The sequence below is a fragment of the Macaca fascicularis genome, chromosome 6, assembly GCF_037993035.2.
Source record: "Macaca fascicularis isolate 582-1 chromosome 6, T2T-MFA8v1.1".
Taxonomy (NCBI): domain Eukaryota; kingdom Metazoa; phylum Chordata; class Mammalia; order Primates; family Cercopithecidae; genus Macaca; species Macaca fascicularis.
Genome location: NC_088380.1, coordinates 60,945,534 through 60,964,571, shown reverse-complemented (window position 1 = coordinate 60,964,571; position 19,038 = coordinate 60,945,534). Strand labels below are relative to the sequence as shown.

At 42.5% G+C, this 19,038-nt stretch overlaps 1 protein-coding gene across 8 annotated transcripts in view; it reads left to right on the top strand.

The window, feature by feature from the left end:
- The first annotated feature begins 4,822 nt into the window (after nt 1–4,822).
- PLPP1 (phospholipid phosphatase 1) overlaps nt 4,823–19,038 on the top strand; it is a 103,337-nt gene continuing 89,121 nt past the window's right edge. For all 8 annotated transcript variants that reach the window (XM_073993451.1, XM_065546272.1, XM_005556904.4 and 5 more), the window contains exon 1: nt 4,823–5,217. In XM_073993451.1, the coding sequence (XP_073849552.1) occupies nt 5,197–5,217 (21 nt within the window). In that variant the 5' untranslated portion in view covers nt 4,823–5,196. The remainder of the gene's footprint in view (nt 5,218–19,038) is intronic.

Here is a 19,038-nt window from a genome sequence, read left to right as displayed (position 1 = left end):
TCTCCTGCCTCAGTCTCCCGAGTAGCTGGGATTACAGGTGCCTGCCACCACGCCTGGCTAATCTTTTTGTATTTTTCTTCTCTTTTCTTTTTTTTTTTTTGAGACTGAGTTTCACTCTTGTTGCCCAGGCTGGAGTGCAATGGCGCAATCTTGGCTCACCACAACTTCTGCCTCCCGGGTTCAACTGATTTTCCTCCCACAGCCTCTCAAGTAGCTGGGATTACAGGCATGTGCCACCATGCCTGGCTAATTTTTATATTTTTATTAGAGACAGGGTTTCTCCATGTTGGTCAGGCTGGTCTCGAACTGCCACCTCAGGTGATCTGCCTACCTCGGCCTCCCAAAGTGCTGGGATTGCAGGCGTGAGCCACCGCGCCCAGCCTACTTTTTGGTATTTTTTGTAGAGACAGGGTTTCATCATGTTGGCCAGGCTGGTTTCAAACTCCGAACCTCAAGTGATCCAACCGCCTCAGCCTCCCAAATATTGCTAGGATTACAGGAGTGAGCCACATGCCTGGCCTTATTAATTGCTTATAATTAATTAATTATTTATTTATTTGAGACAGAGTCTAGCTCTGTTGCCAGGCTGGCTAGAGTGCTGATCCTGGCTCACTGCAACCTCTGCTTCCTGTGTTCAAGTGATTCTCTTGTCTCAGCTTCCATGTAGCTGGGACTACAGGCACATGCCACCATGCTCAGCTAATTTTTGTATTTTTAGTAGAGAAGGAGTTTCACCACGTTGGCCAGGATGGTCTTGATCTCTTGACCTCGTAATCCACCCACCTCAGCCTCCCAAAGTGCTGGAATTACAGGCGTGAGCCACCATGCCCAGCCTACTTTTTTTTCTTTTTTTTTTCTGCGTTGGAGTCTCATTCTTATTGCCCAGGGGCTGGAGGACAGTGGCTCAGGTTTTTTCACTGCAACCTCCACCTCCTGGGTTCAAGCTATTCTATTGCCTCAGCCTCCCCAGTAGCTGGGACTACAGGCACCCGCCACCACACCTGGTTAATTTTCTAATTTTTTTTGTATTTTTAGTAAAGATGGGGTTTCACCGTGGTAGCCAGGATGGTCTTGATCTCCTGACCTCATGATCCGCCCGCCTTGGCCTCCAAAAGTGCTGGGATTACAGGCTTGAGCCACCGCACCTGGCCCTAATCACATGCTTTCTAAGTAGGCCTCAGGCTTCCGCTTGTGGGCAGAGAACTTCTCTTGTTTATTTTAGCTTCTTCACAGATGTGTACCAGGTATCCACTAGGGGCTCAATAAATGTTGAATTAATGAATGTGTGAATAAACAAAAAATCACTAATCAGTAATTTTTTTTGAATGCTTATTTTTGAAAATGCACTTTAAGAGTAAATGTTTATTTTTTTTAAATAGAAAGAATAAGATCTAGTACTTGATAGTACAACAGGGTCACTGTAGTCAATAATTAAATTGTACACTTTAAAATAACTAAAAGTATAGCCGGGCGCGGTGGCTCAAGCCTGTAATCCCAGCACTTTGGGAGGCCGAGACGGGCGGATCACGAGGTCAGGAGATCAAGACCATCCTGGCTAACACGGTGAAACCCCGTCTCTACTAAAAAATACAAAAAACTAGCCGGGTGAGGTGGCGGGCGCCTGTAGTCTCAGCTACTCGGGAGGCTGAGGCAGGAGAATGGTGTAAACCCAGGAGGCGGAGCTTGCAGTGAGCTGAGATCCGGCCACTGCACTCCAGCCTGGGCGACAGAGCTAGACTCCGTCTCAAAAAAAAAAAAATTAATAATAATAATAATAACTAAAAGTATAATTGAATTGTTTGTAATACAAAGGATAAATGCTTGAGAGGATGGATATCTCATTTTCCATGATGTAATTATTACACATTGCATGCCTGTATCAAAACATCTCATGTACCCCAAAATATATACACCTATTATGTACCCACAAAAAGTAAAAATAAAAAATTTTTAAAAAATAAATGTTTTTAAAAATTACTTTTAAAAAGTAAACGTTTATTTCAAAAGCTCTTTAAGACACTGAGCCTAGACTGTAACAGAATAGGTGCTCAATAAATGTTTTTTGAATAAATACCTAATACTCAGACATGCAAGTACTTTCAATTTATTGTGACCTTGCAATCTGAGGCCCTTGTAACTCTGGAAGTAAAGAAAGCCACATGAATAGTGCTGCAATAAACATACATGTGCATGTGTCTTTATAGCAGCATGATTTATAATCCTTTGGGTATATACCCAGTAATGGGATGGCTGGGTCATATGGTACATCTAGTTCTAGATCCTTGAGGAATCGCCATACTGTTTTCCATAATGGTTGAACTAGTTTACAATCCCACCAACAGTGTAAAAGTGTTCCTATTTCTCCACATCCTCTCCAGCACCTGTTGTTTCCTGACTTTTTAATGATTGCCATTGTAACTGGTGTGAGATGGTATCTCATTGTGGTTTTGATTTGCATTTCTCTGATGGCCAGTGATGATGAGCATTTTTTCATGTGTCTGTTGGCTGTATGCATGTCTTCTTTTGAGAAATGTCTGTTCATATGCCTTGCCCACTTTTTGATGGGGTTGTTTTTTTCTTGTAAATTTGTTTGAGTTCTTTGTAGGTTCTGGATATTAGCCCTTTGTCAGATGAGTAGATTGCAAAAATTTTCTCCCATTCAGTAGATTGCCTGTTCACTCTGATGGTAGTTTCTTTTGCTGTGCAGAAGCTCTTTAGTTTAATTAGACCCCATTTGTCAATTTTGGCTTTTGCTGCCGTTGCTTTTGGTGTTTTAGACATGACTTGGAATCAACCCAAATGTCCATCAGTGACAGACTGGATTAAGAAAATGTGGCACATATACACCATGGAGTACTATGCAGCCATAAAAAAGGATGAGTTTGTGTCCTTTGTAGGGACATGGATGCAGCTGGAAACCATCATTCTTAGCAAACTATCACAAGAACAGAAAACCAAACACCACATGTTCTCACTCATAGGTGGGAACTGAACAATGAGATCACTTGGACTCGGGAAGGGGAACATCACACACCGGGGCCTATCATGGGGAGGGGGGAGGGGGGAGGGATTGCATTGGGAGTTATACCTGATGTAAATGACGAGTTGAGGGGTGCTGACGAGTTGATGGGTGCAGCACACCAACATGGCACAAGTATACATATGTAACAAACCTGCACATTATGCACATGTACCCTAGAACTTAAAGTATAATAATAATAATAAATAAATAAATTTTAAAAAAAAGAAAGCCACATGATAAACAAAGGCACATCTTTTTCAGGTGTAAATTGCTTAAAGCTTTTACAGCTATTTAAACGAGAGGCAAAATAAAACATTCATATTCGTTTTAAAGAAAAACATCTTTCTTCAAATGTATTTTTTGTTTTTAAGAGCTTACTTGGGGCTATATCTTCAGACTCTGTGTTTAATGTTATCTTTCCATTGGCTTTATGAGTGCTTTGCAGGAAAAGTCCAAGAAGTAGTAGGTACATTTGGTGATTTGTGTTTTACGTATTTAAGGAGAAAATATACCAATCATTAACATCTGTAGAGGGTTCGACTCTAGATAAAGCCACTTTCATATAATCTTTTCTGGGCTTCACTTCTTCCTCAAGACTGGACCACTGGGTAGCTTAAAGTTGTAAAAGCTTCAAGCAATTTACACCTGAGAAAGATGTGCCATTGTTTATCATGTGGCTTTCTTTACTTCCAGAGTTACAAGGGCCTCAGACTGTAACATCACAATAAATTGAAAGTACTTGTGATGTCTGAGTATTAGGTATTTATTCAAAGAACATCCCCATTTTACAGATTAGGAAACAGATTACCAAATGTGGGCTAGGGTCCTCCTGGGAATGGGCCAGGGGGAATGCTTGCTGTTGTTAAAGAAAATTATCCCAGACACTTGTTAAACACAATGAATAATTTATTCAAGATTACTGCAATAAGGGTCATGACTATTGGAACAGGAGAGAGAAATTGAGCTCAACTCAGAATACAGCAAAGACAGCAAGGGATTTATAGCCAAGGAACAAGCACCGTGTCTGTGAGGGAGGTGACGGTGGATGGAAAATTACTAACAGGAGACATCAAGGGTAGGGGGATTCTGGCTAAAGGCAGGTCAAGGGCTTCTACAACAAAGGTGTAATATAAAGAATCTAATCCATTATTAAATATCAAGAATTCAAGGGTGATCAGGTATCGAGGATGGATGATTTAGCACGCTTCTTGCTAACATTTGGGCCCAGCCAGGACACGGAGGTCAACGTTGAGGCCTAAGTGAGAAAGGGCTCAGAAGTACCAAACTAAAGGAAAGCATCTCTGTTCCTGCCTACTCTGACCTCGTTTCCCCCCTTAAACTCAGTGGTAACAATCTGACCTCTTTATTACCTGATTCCCATGGAAGGGGTGGGGAGTGGCAGGCAGCCGGTGCTCCAGGATCGTTGGGTAGGGAGCCTAGCTCTCTGAAAGCAGCAATGCCTAGTGGGGGTACGGAGGCCGAGTTCGGAGACCACCTGAGTAATTGCGGTCCAGAGCAAAGCCCCCTGGATCGGAACGGGAGCTAGCCTCACGCCCCGCCCGGCTGCCGGCAGCCGCACTTCTGGGCGGATGCCGCAGGTCGGGAGGGACGAGGCTGACGGCGCTGATTGGCTGACCGCCGCGGCCTGGGGTTCCCCGGCCCCGCCCCTGCTGCGCTCCCCTTGCCCGCGAGGCAGCGCGCTGTCCGGTCCTGCGCTGCCCGGCGGGAGAGGCTGGACCCTGCGTTCCTCCTCCCTACCGGTCCCCATCCTTAAAGCGCGAGTCTGGACGCCCCGCCTGTGGGAGAGGGCGCCGGGATCCGGACGGGGAGTAACCGGGGCAGGCCGGGGCCGGCCGAGGAGGTCCTGAGGCTACCGAGCTGCAGCGGCTGGCACACGAGCGCCTCGGCACTAACCGAGTGTTCGCGGGGGCTGTGAGGGGAGGGCCCCGGGCGCCATTGCTGGCGGTGGGAGCGCCGCCCGGTCTCATCCCGCCCTCGGCTGCACTCCTCCTCCGGCTGGGAGGGGCCGTAGCTCGGGGCCGTCGCCAGCCCCGGGCCTGGGCTCGATAATCGAGGGCCTCGGCCGCTGTCCCGCAGCTCAGTCCATCGCCCTTGCCGGGCAGCCCGGGCAGAGACCATGTTTGACAAGACGCGGCTGCCGTACGTGGCCCTCGATGTGCTCTGCGTGTTGCTGGGTACGTACGCGCCGCCGGCCCGAGGGGCGTGTGCGCCCGGGCGGGGACGGCTGTCCCGGGAGGGCTTTAGCGCAGAGCTGCCACGGGCAGCTGGGGTGTGTTGCCTGACGCGTGCGCCGCTGTGGGGCGACACACGGGGGGCGGCTTCTGCAGCCGAGGGACCCCGCTTTGCAGCCTGCACCCCGGCTCCCGCGTGCCCGCCGCTGTCTGTAGCCCGCCGGTGCGCTGAGCCCACCCCTGCTTGGACGCTGTTCACGCCTTTGCGCTCCATGCTTTGCTCCTGTTCTCTGTTTTCAGTTCCACTCTAGCAGAGCAGGGTGGGCTCTTCCCCTCTGTACTGTAGAGAAACCTGGTCACTGGCCCGTCTCAGTAACGAAACTGGAGATTTGATGCACAGGGGATTCTCAGTAGCAGGCGCCAGTGCCTGATATATCGTGAGAAGTTTAATATTTCGGCTATAAAAGGCTAGAACCTTCCTAATTAGAAGGTGTTGCTAGGTTGTAAATTGTCAGGTTGCAAGTAGGGATGAGCACACCAAGTTTTTGCGTATAGGTCTGAAGAGGCTTTGGGGGTGGGGGAGGGCGCGGTACCCCAGACCTACTGTTTCCTTGTCTGCACATACCTTGCCATGGTGTAGCTTTCCATCTCTTGTGACAGTCCCTCAAGGAGCAGTAGACATTCTTTGGCTGCAGCAGATTTCGCATTGTCTTACTGATTGGAAGAGTTCAGTTCTGAGGCTTCTGGTTGCCAGTTACTCCTTTGTTTTGAAGAGAAAGAATTGGAATTATTTGGATAAGGGATGGGCGTTGGAAGGAGTAGCTTTCACCTTTTGTGTATTGTATAAGGCACTTATGCTGTGAACTATTTATATGTGATGGAAAAAACAAAAACAAAGCAAGAGCTGCTGGAGGTTTAGATAGTCCTACTTATGTTGAAGTAATCAGAATAGTAGTAGTATTGGCAAGTTCTCAGGGTGGGAGATCTGTGGCTTTAGCCTCCTAGATGAAAGTCTGCATAATGGTTTCTCAGTGACAGGAGATTCCCTCGGTTTTAATCCAGTAGTCCCTGGTTATTACACTCTCCAGTTTCCAACCGGATTATTTAGGCCCTTGCAATCTTGTGGAATTCTTATAAATTCTGTTACCTGGTTTTGTTGTTGTAAGGAAAAATTCCATTTTCTGTGTGTGTGTGTGTGTGTGTTTTTTTTTTTTTTTTTTTTTTTTGAGACAATCTTGCTTTGTCATCCAGGCTGGAGTGCAGTGGCGCGATCTCGGCTCACTTGCAACCTCTGCCTCCTGGATTCAAGTGATTATCCTGCCTTGGCCTCTCTAGTAGCTGGGATTGCAGGCACCCGCCACCACGCCCGGCTAATTTTTCTGTTTTTAGTAGAGACAGGGTTTTCTCCATGTTGGTCAGGCTGATCTCGAACTCCTGACCTCAGGTGATCTGCCTGCCTCAGCCTCCCAAAGTGTTGGGATTACAGGTGTGAGCCACCGCACTGGGCCCTAAAACTCTATTTTGTTACCTATTAATATGAAGCATCGTTGTTTACCAAGACGCTTCCTGTTTAGGTCCACAGTGAGTTTTAGGAATTAAGTTTAGGAAAGGGGAACAAAAGTTTGGAACACTGCCTTTTTTTTTTTTTTTTCCAACTCTGTTTGTCCCCCAGGCTGGAGTGCGGTGGCGGGATCTTGGCTCACTGCAACCTCCGCCTTCTGGGTTCAAGCAGTTCTCTGCCTCCTCCTGAGCAGCTGGGATTACAGACACCCACCACCATGCCTGGCTAACTTTTGTATTTTTAGTAGAGACGTGGTTTCACCATCTTGGCCAGGCTGGCCTTGAACTCCTGACCTCGTGATCCACGCGCCTCGGCCTCCCAAAGTGCTGGGGTTACAGGCGTGAACCACCGCGCTCAGCTGAACACTGTCTTTATAAAAACACAGTCCTTTCAGATGTCGGGACTTAATAATTAAATATATTCAAATTTATTTGCAACAGAAAATTACCTTTCACAGAAATGTTAAATTTAAAAATATATTTTAACTTATACTTGATGTCATTGGAACTTTGTTAAACTTTGTTTATATTTTAGTGAAAGGAGAGGAAAATGTTCGATCAGAAAAAAATCAGTGTATTTCTAATGTATTGAATATTAGCCTATTATTGCCACATGTGCAGTATCAGAATTACATATCATCTTCCTCTTTTCGATCAATTTGTAAAACAACATAATGTTTTTTTTCTATGGGTATCATTGCCACATATTGTGCACTATCAGAATTACATATCATCTTCCTCTTTTCCTACTGTGGGAGTTCGATCAATTTGTAAAATAACATAATGTTTTTTTCTATGGGTCAAACACTGATTAGGATGGGTGAAACATAATACTGCTCTGAGGTAGGTTAAGCTAATGGTATTAAACACAAAGCCATATAGTAGATCTGCAATTAAAAAAAAAATCACATATAACGGAGGAACTGACATGAAGTACAATTTTATAAATTATGGGTTGTTGTAGCCTGTAGTTTTAACATGATACAAACATCACATAATTATCCTATAAAGGTTAATTTCGTTGCTAAGTTGACCTGACAGTTGCAGGAGTAGGATGACTCTCAGTAAGATAAAATTGTGTTTTTGGTGGTTTTGGAAAGCTTGCTTTGAGGACTTACTTGTTTTAGGAAAAGGCATTTGATCTATTTACAACATTATGTTTTTGTATTACTGGCATTTCTTTTAAAGTAATTCAGTATATTACCAATATAAGCTCAGAATTCCCTTTTCCTAAATAGAAAGTGGCCTATTTTACTGACTTTTAAAAATGTAAGATTGCATTTAACAACATTAGCTGTCCATTACAAACAGCAGTGAAGGAGAACAGTGGTGCAGGAGATACAAAACTTTTTCACACTTACTTTTGGAAGACACATGTTATATAGCAAGTGCACCTTTCTGGTGGAGTCTGTTATATTAAATTTGATTTGGATTCATTTTACTGACAGCAGGAGATTGGTAGCCTAAAATCATGGTAGCTTGAAGAGGGGTTTCAACCTGGCATAAATTTCCTTTTTCTGTGGAGAATCTACAGGTGAGAATTGACTGTTAGAACAGAAAGATGATTAAGCACTTCGTAAGTACAGGGTTATGTGAAAGTGGTTCATAATTATAATGTGAGTACATTCCAGATTCTGTTAATGACCACCTCAACATCATACAGTATAGCCATTTTAATATGATGATGTTACGTGAACCTGTTATACAACTACTTTATAATTTTACCAAGAGTGATGTGTTGAAGTGATCATTGAACATGCCTTGTGTGTGCGTGTGTGTGTGTGTATATATATGTTTCTGTCCCTATATCATCTTTATCATCAGTGTGAAACATGATTTCCTCTATATACATGTTCAAATTATTAGTTCAAATTATTAAGTGGATCTGATAAATTCTTGGAAAAAGAATGAGAATTTTGAGAAGTAATGTGTGTTAGTTCCTCAAGTGGATCCGGTAAATTCTTGGAAAAAAGAATGAGAATTTTGAGAGATAATGTGTATGTGATTCCTTTCTGAAATGGAACATAGTCTTGCCATCTGTCTTTGTTTCTTTTTATGATGTGTTCTGTGACTGTAGAACAGGCCGTATACATTATCTGAGTGCATGAGAAAAGCTCTACAGAGAATGGTGGTAGGCTGGTATGAAAGGGGCGATGTTTTAGCCCAGTGTATTAAACCATATCATGAATACAACTTATTAGTGTTTAATTGCTAAGGGTCATTTCAGATTTTAGCCACTATGGCATTAGGCTGCCAATTAATGGACACTGAGTCCATTAATTTGTTCAGTGCATATTGATTGAAGGCTAGCTTTGTGGCCAGTACGATGTTAGGGTTCTAGGGATACAAAGATGAATAAGATAATCCCTGCCCTAAAGAGCTCAGAGTCCAATGAGGAAGAAATAAAAAAGAGGTTATAATACATCATGATAAGTATGATAATGGACGTTTGGAATATGTTCCCTTTGAGCAAAGAGAAGGGCCTTGTCTAACATCTGCTTCACTGTAAATAAATGACTTGTCTGTTTACTCTTAGAGATGCAGAAAGGTCAGAAGTTACCTGGAATTACTTGTAGCTTCTTTTTTTTTCCCTTTTCCAACTTGATACAGGGCGGTAGGAACCCAAGTAAGTACCAGTGTTTATGACTTATTTGCAGGCAGCCCCACAGTATCTAAATTTAGATGGAACTGACAAAACTTTGATTCCATGTACCTGTGTTTTGCTGTTTGACAATCATTTAGAATATCTTTCTGTGCTGCGTGTGTTCCATTTGCCCTTCCAAATCTTTTCTCCACTCTGCTCTGTGGCTCTGGGAAATGAATTCCATGGACTACATCAACTGATCGCTTCCTTTTTGGTTTCAGATTAGCTTTGCCCAGTGTGAGGGACATCAGAAAGGATCTCCCTAAGAGCTAGTTCCCTCTTGCTGGATTTGGTGTTGCCAAAGCTGTTCACAACTCGTATTCAATAATGGCCCTCTGCCAGACACCTATAGTTACACATCTTTCTGGGTTCTGATAACCCTTCCCTAGCCCATTTAGACCTGGAGATGATAATGGCTTCCTGATGTGGCTAACCTGAAGATATACCACCATGTTTTGCTGTTTTCCCTAAACCCTACCTGTACCTTTTGAAATGGTTCCTTCATTAAGTTTTCTTGAATACTTCATTTGAGTATGCTGTTTTTCTTGCCAGGACCGTACTGATAATACCCATCTATGTCTAAAATGGATTTGAGGTAGCTTTCCTTTCTGCATTAAACACCAATTACAGTGTCCTTAATGGCAAATGCAAACAGGAGCCCATGGGCTGCTATGTTGGCTTTCTTGAGAGGGAAGGGGTTATGGTTCCCTCAGCATGCTCCAAATGTGGTATCATCATTATGCCAAATCAGAGTCAATGGGTGTAGAGTAAAATCTGGTGGCAAAAACATTTGCAACCAATGCTAGGTGGTTACAGGGTCCCTATTGCTTGTTTTACCCCAGTAATTATCTCAAATACTGATGTCATTTGTTATTACCATAAATGCTGACATCATTTTACCCCTTAAGGATACTCCTAAGGAGAGGTCCCTTTGTTAAGGCTCAATCTGGGTCCCTTCCTCAAAGGGGGAAAAACAAGTATTTTGGGAAGAGTCTCACTTGCTAAATAGTCTCCAGCATTTTGTGCCTTCCCTTTTCTTGTAACATTTATTTGTTCATTCACTCATATTCAGTACACATTTGTTAACTGTATCATAGGTGCTGGGCAGTGTGTTAGACACTGAAGATAAAAATAAGTAAACAAATAGGACACGGTGCCTGTCCTGACCACTTGCTGTTTTCTTCTGTTTAACTTCTATTAGGAAACTTATTTTGCTTCTGAGGAAAGTTTACTGGTTTTTCTGTTTTTTTTCCCCCCCCCTCTATTCTTCTAGTCACAGAGAGAGGGAAGGAATCTCAAATAATGAACAAATATTTGTCAAAATGGCATGTTCTTGGGTCAGTCTAGAATCCTGTTGCAAAGCTTTTTCTTTCTTTAAATGGGTAGTTTGGAACAAAAGCAGAGGCCTGGAGGAAATTGCCGCTATTTGGCTGTCATTGGTTTTATTCAGCTGAGTTTTAACTTAAATTTACCTTACTTGGAATAAAGTATAGAAATGTTCAGAAAACTTTCCCTTTATAGATTTTATGAAATGTAAATTCTTCCTTTATATTCTCTTTGAGGTACATCCTTTGGAAACTCAAGAATGTACTATGGATCTTTGTCACTCTCTTTCTCATTTAGTCATTTTGGGCTGAGCTCTACCAAACTTTCCGATGTGTTACTCAGTTTGTGGAATTATTCTGATTCTTTTGGTTAAGAAATTTAAGGTTAAAATTGTCAATGTTTGCCATATTTAAAAAAAAATAAAAAAAGAGAAGTTGGCTGCAAAAGTCACTAAACTCCCAGATTTTGAGTGAACTGATTAACATGTAATTTCAGTTTTTATGGAAAAAATTTGGAATGTTGTCTACTTCCTCCTAATTTAGGTGCCTTAATTCAACATTTGAAATGGAAATGTACAGTCTGTACAATCAGCTAATTAGGGATTATAGAGATACTGTCTTGTCTCTTTTCTTCTTTTCAAAAAAAAGCATTTGCCATCCAGAGATTATGAATGGTGGTTACAAGTAGCATTCTTATCTTTCTATCCTTCTTTTTTCTTTTACCTTCTTTTTCTTTTTTTTTTTTTTTTTTTTTTGAGACGGAGTCTCGCTCTGTCGCCCAGGCTGGAGTGCAGTGGCGCGATCTCGGCTCACTGCAAGCTCCGCCTCCCGGGTTCACGCCATTCTCCTGCCTCAGCCTCCCGAGTAGCTGGGACTACAGGCGCCCACAACCGCGCCCGGCTAATTTTTTGTATTTTTAGTAGAGACGGGGTTTCACTGTGGTCTCGATCTCCTGACCTTGTGATCCGCCCGCCTCGGCCTCCCAAAGTGCTGGGATTACAGGCGTGAGCCACCGCGCCCGGCTACCTTCTTTTTCATTGTCACTCCTTCCCCGCGCACTGTACTTCCCTTCCTTCTGCTCATCTTCCCTTCAGTCTTCTTGCTGTTTAGGTTTAATGTGCAAATGGTTTAGGTAGGTTGCCTTTTTACTCAACTGAAACTAGTCTTAAAATTGGGGCCAGGCATAGTGGCTTATGCCTGTAATCCCAGCACTTTGTGGGACTGAGGTGGGAGGATATCTTGAGCCCCAGAGTTCGAGACCAGCCTGGGCAACATTGTGAGACCCCCATCTCTATTTTTTTAAACAAAAATTATAAAATTGGGAATGTCTTGTTCCTTATAAACTATGAAAAACTAGTCTGTATTTTTCTTTAAAATGTTAGGTAGCATAGTCTAGTGATGGACTGTGGATTCAAATTTTTTTTTTTTTTTTTTTTTTTTTTTGAGACGGAGTCTTGCTCTGTCGCCCAGGCTGGAGTGCAGTGGCCAGATCTCAGCTCACTGCAAGCTCCACCTCCCGGGTTTACGCCATTCTCCTGCCTCAGCCTCCTGAGTAGCTGGGACTACAGGCGCTCACCACCTCGCCCAGCTAGTTTTTTATATTTTTTAGTAGAGACGGGGTTTCACGGGGTTAGCCAGGATGGTCTCGATCTCCTGACCTCGTGATCCGCCCGTCTCGGCCTCCCACGTGCTGGGATTACAGGCTTGAGCCACCGCGCCCGGCTCAAATTTTAACTCCTCCATTGAACTGTTTGACCTTGGGAGAGTATTCTCTTTGTGCTGTGTTCTTTAGTTATATAATGAAAGTACCTATGGTTATCTTAAATGAGACTTAAATGAATCAATATGTAAAGTGCCTTGCACTTAATATGCATGATGTATGTTTGTCAGGTAAAATAATTCTCTATAATCCTACTACCTGTAACATAATAATTACATTAGTAGAAATAACATCAACTAGTTTCGTATTAGGGACAAAAACACAAACTTTAAAATCTTTCTCATGAGTGCTCATGGAATGCTTTTGAAACTTAGTGTTTTATTAGTCATATGTGAAAGCCACGTACATGATTTATAAGTAGTGGTAATTCCAGCCATGGTGAAAATTGATCTGTATAGGTCTGCGGTGGAGTGTAATTAAACAAATGGAAAAACTGTTATTTTATACAGTGATAAGTCCTGAATTTCAGCGTACTCCAGAAAGTGGAGTCAGCTACACTCTAGTCACCTTTTTATTGCCGAGGTCTTGGGAATGATTACTCCACTTTAAAAAAGTAGGGTTAATATTCCTAAAACTTTTTTTTTTTTTTTGGGACGTAGTTTCACTCTTGTCACCCAGACTGGAGTGCAATGGCATGATCTCGGCTCACTGCAACCTCTGCCTCCTGGGTTCAAGTGATTCTCCTGCCTCGGCCTCCTGAGTAGCTGGGATTACAGGTGCCCACCACCACGTCGAGCTAATTCTACTAAAAAGAAATGGGGTTTCACCATGTTGGCCAGGCTAGTCTGAAACTCAGGTGATCCACCTGTCCTGGCTCTTAAAGTGCTGGGATTACAGGTGTGAGCCACCGCACCTGGCCCGATATTCTCAGAACTTTTGAATGACCTTAATTATACATCCTCATTTGTATAAATTCTATTATTTGAATTGCTCTTTGCAATTAAACAGGCAGCAAGGAAAAACTGTTGTGTAATACTTCTCTATATCCTCTCTCCCTCTAAACCAAGCTTGTCCGACCCATGGCCGGGCTGCATGCAGCCCAGGATGGCTTTGAATATGGTCCAACACAAACTTGTAAACTTTCTTAAAGCATTATGAGATTTTTTTGCAATTTTTTTAAAGCTCATTGGCTGTTGTTAGTGTTAGTGTGTTTTACGTGTGGCCCAGGACAATTCTTCTTCCAGTGTACTCCAGGGAAGCCAAAAGATTGGACACTGCTGCGTCTAAACTCTATTTTTCAAACATTGTGACATATGTTAAACTCAAATCATTTTTAAAGTTGTGTGAGCACAATGTAGTTTTAAAGTATTTGACATTGCATCTTTTATTTATTTATTAAGCACACATTATTTGCTGTAATACAATGCCAGGAGCTGGAAATACCACTGTAAAAAAGATAAGATCTCCATACCAGTGTATATAAGACAATTACAGATGTTTGTAAAGGCTATGACAGAATTAAAGCAAGATTATAAGAAAGTTAGACTTTTGGGTACAGCAGTCTCAATGAAGGCTCTCTGAAGAGGGAATATTTGAATTGAGAGGTATTGAACTTGAGATTTAAAGAAGAAAATGAGTCAGCCCTGGAGGAGCTGGGGGAAAATTCCAAGCATAGGGAGGAGCAGGTGTTGAGGGCAAAAGGAGAAAAGGGCATTTTGTCACAGAAAAGAGGACAGTGTGTCTGGAATATGGTATGTATCAATGGTATTTTTAATAGTGAATTTTGTAACTTTTATTTCTAAATGCCAAAATGGATAAAAATAACAACTGACATTTATTTAGTGCTCTCTAGGCTTGGTGCAGCCAGTGCAGTCTCTCAACTCTGTCAGGAGCTTGGTCATCTGCATTCTGTAGATGACGGAAGTGAGGGCTGGGGAAGTTGGGAAACTCACCCAGGGCAACCCAGCTAACAATGGTATAGTCAGGAATTGGGAAGTGCATTTTTGAGGATTATAACTTCTGAATGCAGAGTAACTAGTGCGTATTTGGGAAAGGTTGTAATAAATGGAGAGGGTGAAGTGGGGATGGTTGATGAGTACAAAAAAATAGGTAGAATGAATAAGATCTAGTATTTGATAGTACAGCAGTGATTACAGTCAATAATTAATTGTACATTTAAAAATAAACAGTATAATTGGATTGTTTGTAGCACAAAGAATAAATGATTCAGGTGATAGATACCGCATTTACCCTGATGTAATGATTATGAATTATATGCCTTTATCAAAATATCCCATGTACCCCATTTATACGTATATTTACTATGTACCTACAAAAATTAAAAGTAAAAAAAAATTGAGAGGGTGAGAAAGGCAAGATTGTGGGAATTCGTTGTCTATAAAAACAATGATTATTGGGCCGGGCGTGGTGGCTCACGCCTGTAATCCCAGCACTTTGGGAGGCCAAGGTGGGCGGATTACGAGGTCAGGAGATCGAGACCATCCTGGCTACTATGGTGAAACCCCGTCTCTCCTAAAAATACAAAAAATTAGCCGGGCATGGTGGCGGGTGCCTGTAGTGCCAGCTACTTGGGAGGCTGAGGCAGGAGAATGGCGAGAACCCGGGAGGCGGAGCTCGCAGTGAGCCGAGATTGCACCACTGCACTCCAGCCCCGGCGACAGAGTGAGACTCCGTCTCAAAAACAAAACAAAACAACATGATTATATTAGGTGGCTTAAATATTTTGTAACTATCTTAGTTTTATGTTTAGTTATGATATAGTTTCGAGTCAGTTTCTGCTTACCATCTTGAGTATATCTGCTGTGTAAAAGAGGCACTTTAAAGTTGGGACCAGTGGCTTCTACCTGTAATCCCAGCACATTGGGAGGCCGAGGCAGGAGTATTGCTTGAGGTCAGAAGTTGCAGGTTGCAGTGAGCTGTGATTGTGCCACTGAACTTCAGCCTGGGTGACAGAGTGAGATTCTGTATCTTTAAAAACAAAAAGAAGAGGCACTTCAATATTTCATATCTCAGTCTCCCAATAACTATTAAGCACTAGCAATGAGGTTATATCATACTGGAGGATGTAACTAATTTCCCCTATTCAGTAACATGCTCACAGACTTTTTCTTCAAATAGCATTGTTGTTGCAGGCATTCCTTTCAGGTTTTCACAGGAAAGGAAGATCTTTGTCTTTGCCTGTGTTTCAAATGAATCATGTATGGAGTTCAGAGTGACCTTTGGTAATGCATTCTAGCAGATATAGTTAGAACCTCGTGATTTAGTCCTCAGTTGTCACTGCTTGGAAATGTTTCCTGAGTCTTTTTCAGGGTGAGGTGTCCAGGAAAATGACATATAGGAAATGTGTAGCGGATGAGCTCTTCAGTTAATTGGCAGCTTATTACGCCAGGTTCTGCCTTGCCTTTTGGTTCATTTGCATCAGTAGTAGGAGAGATGGGTTTGCTGCTGGGTGCTAGAGAGGTAAATGAATAGAGAAGAAAGCTGTTATCTATTGAATCCTTAGTATATGCCTTTGGTAAATGTTTCACATTAATTCATGTAATCATCACAGAACTCTGAGGTACATGGTATTAGCCTCATTTTATGCCCTACCTACCACTGGAGATACCAAAAATAGGTATGCATTTTTTGATCAAGGGAAAAATATAACCCATGGGTTTTTAATAGCTTATTACTTATGGTGGAAGACAGACTCAGGAAAAATGATAAAACTGTATAATGTTATTGGGTGCCTGTTAGCACTGAGATTACTACGAATGAGTGAGACAGGGTCTCTATCCTCAAAAGGTACATAGAGCTTTGGAAAGTGAGTTAGGCAGGTATTTTAATCAAGTCTTTTTTTTTTTTTTTTTTTTTTTGTGAGACAGAGTCTCACTCTGTTGCCCAGGCTGAGCACAGCGGCATGATCACAGCTCACTGCAGCCTTGACCTCCCAGACTCAAGTGATTTTCCCACCTCAGCCTCTGTGAGTTGCAAGGACTGCAGGTGTGCACCACTATGCCTGGCTAATTTTTTTTCTTTTTCTTTTTTTTTTTGAGAGAGAGACTCGCTCTGTCACCCAGGCTGGAGTGCAGTGACTCAGTCTCAGCTCACTGCAACTTTGCCACCCGGGTTCAAGCGATCTTCCTGCCTCAGCCTCCTGAGTAGCTGGGATTACAGGTGTGCGCCACCATGCCTGGCTAATTTTTGTATTTTTAGTAGAGACAGAGTGTTCACCATGTTGGCCAGACTGGTCTTGAACTCCTGACCTCAAGCGATTTGCCCACCTCAGCCTCCCAGAGTGCTGGGATTACAGGTGTGAGCCACCGCCCCCGGCTCTGGCTAATTTTTGATTTTTCTGTAGAGACAAGGTCTCACTCTGTTACCCAAGTTGGTCTGGAACTCCTGGACTCAAGTGATCCTCCTGCATCAGCCTCCCAGAGTGCTGGGATTACAGTTGTGAGCCATTGTACTGGGCCGGGAGTCTATCTTTATTTCAAAACAATTTCCCCTGAAACCATTGCTGCTGTTGCTATACAGCAGAGATAATGTAAACCTTTGGGCACATTACTTTTGACTACTGCTAAATTCTGAAATAATTCCTGTAGATAGTTCAGAAGAATATGAATCTATCCACATTAATAGGTGAAAACACTCTAATATGGTTGCTTAGGAAGTGTGTCACCATTCAGATACTTGTTATATGAATGACCGGGCAATAGACCTGAGTCAGCCATTCTTCCAGGGTTTAAAGTCTAGCTCCATCTATTACTAATTGTGTGACATTGGGTAGGTCACCTCAACTCTTTGAGTTTCCTCATCTAATGAGGAAAGAGATGATGCTAATAGTGTCTTTCTCATAGTGCAGTGAAATTAGATGAGATAATGCATGAGACGATGTATGTGAAGTGTTTAACATAGTCCTGGCCTGCATAATGTTTTTGCTGCTGCTGTTATGATCATTATTAAGCTAATAAGCCAATTTGGTACCACTGACACAGTCTGCTATTTAAATGTGATTTCATGTGTTGGTGACTTTTTGTTTGTTTGTTTAGTTTGTCCTAGCTTCAGTTTAAACAGCATTGAAGTCAGAACCCGGTTTGTATTTCAGTTCGTAGTGCCCAGATCATGATGGGAAATGTTTTGATTACTTCTAACCTATTTCTTTCTGGAATCAGATACCTCAGATCTTCTAATTGTACTTCTAGGTGTACTTCTAGGTGAACAGTATTCCCTCAGCTCATAGGCAAGGTACCTAAATGAAGTTCTTGGTTGGAGAGAGAACAGCAAACTAGAAATACAAATAAATAAAGATGTGTGTGAGGTGGGAATGGCATGGTTTGGATAGTAATAACTTCTCTTAGTCCTCAGCTCCTAAAACATGAAGATTTTATTTCTTGAATATAAACTTGTCAAGAACTAACTTAAAGTACAGGTTGAATGAGCTAAACATTGCCGCTTGTCATAACTTCTTTTGATGAATAATTTATTCCTTGTTTTTTCTGTAGAGTTTAAGAAATAGGTGTATGTAATGATTACAGTCATTTATGGTGTTCTGGGATTGTCCTAATTTTAGGTAACTGTCTTCAGAAAGGTAGCTTGTTAAATAGATGATTAAATGTAATTAAAATTCATACTTTTATACTTTTTTTTTTTTGAGACAGAGTTTTGCTCTTGTCCAGGCTGGAGTGCAATGGTGTGATCTTGGGTCACGGCGACTGCCGGCTCACTGGTTCCAGTGATTCTCCTGCCTCGGCCTCCTGGTAGCTGGTATTACAGGCACCCACCATCATGCCCAGCTAAATTTTTGGATTTTTAGTAGAGATGGGGTTTCACCATGTGGGCCAGGGTGGTCTCGAACTCCTGACCTCAGGTGATCTACCCACCTTGGCCTCCCAAAGTGCTGGGATTACAGGTGTGAGCCACCATGCCTGGCCACTTTTTTCTTAAAAATTTTTTTTTTTTTTTTGAGACGGAGTCTCGCTCTGTCGCCCAGGCTGGAGTGCAGTGGCGCAATCTCGGCTCACTACAAGCTCCGCCTCCCGGGTTCACGCCATTCTCCGGCCTCAGCCTCCCGAGTAGCTGGGACTACAGGCGCCCGCCACTGTGCCCGGCTAATTTTTTCTATTTTTAGTAGAGACGGGGTTTCACCATGTTCTCGATCTCCTGACCTTGTGATCCGCCCGCCTCGGCCTTCCAAAGTGCTGGGATTACAGGCGTGAGCCACCGCGCCCGGCCTTAAAATTTTTAAAAAACACACTTTTAAGAGAGTATCTCTGTTTGATCTGGAAAGTATCACTAGCATAGTTATGCAGTGTAGCAGAGGCAAGTGACATTTGTTGTATTTTGCTATTTGTCAAAGGGCATGGATAAGAGACAGGAGTTTTAAATGTGCTCCTTTCCAACTATTGTCTCTGCCTAACCCAGTAGCCACTTGGAGAAAAGGTTTCTTAAATTGTGATATTATCAAAACTTGTCAGGCAGGTTATGGATAATGCTCAACTTTATGGCTAGTGTGGATATCTATATTAAAACTTACTTTATGTCCCACAGTATGAATGAAATTCTCAGTGTTGCTGTTGAATATAGTCTAATTATTAACCAAATCTGAAAACCAGTAATTACCCTCTGTGAAG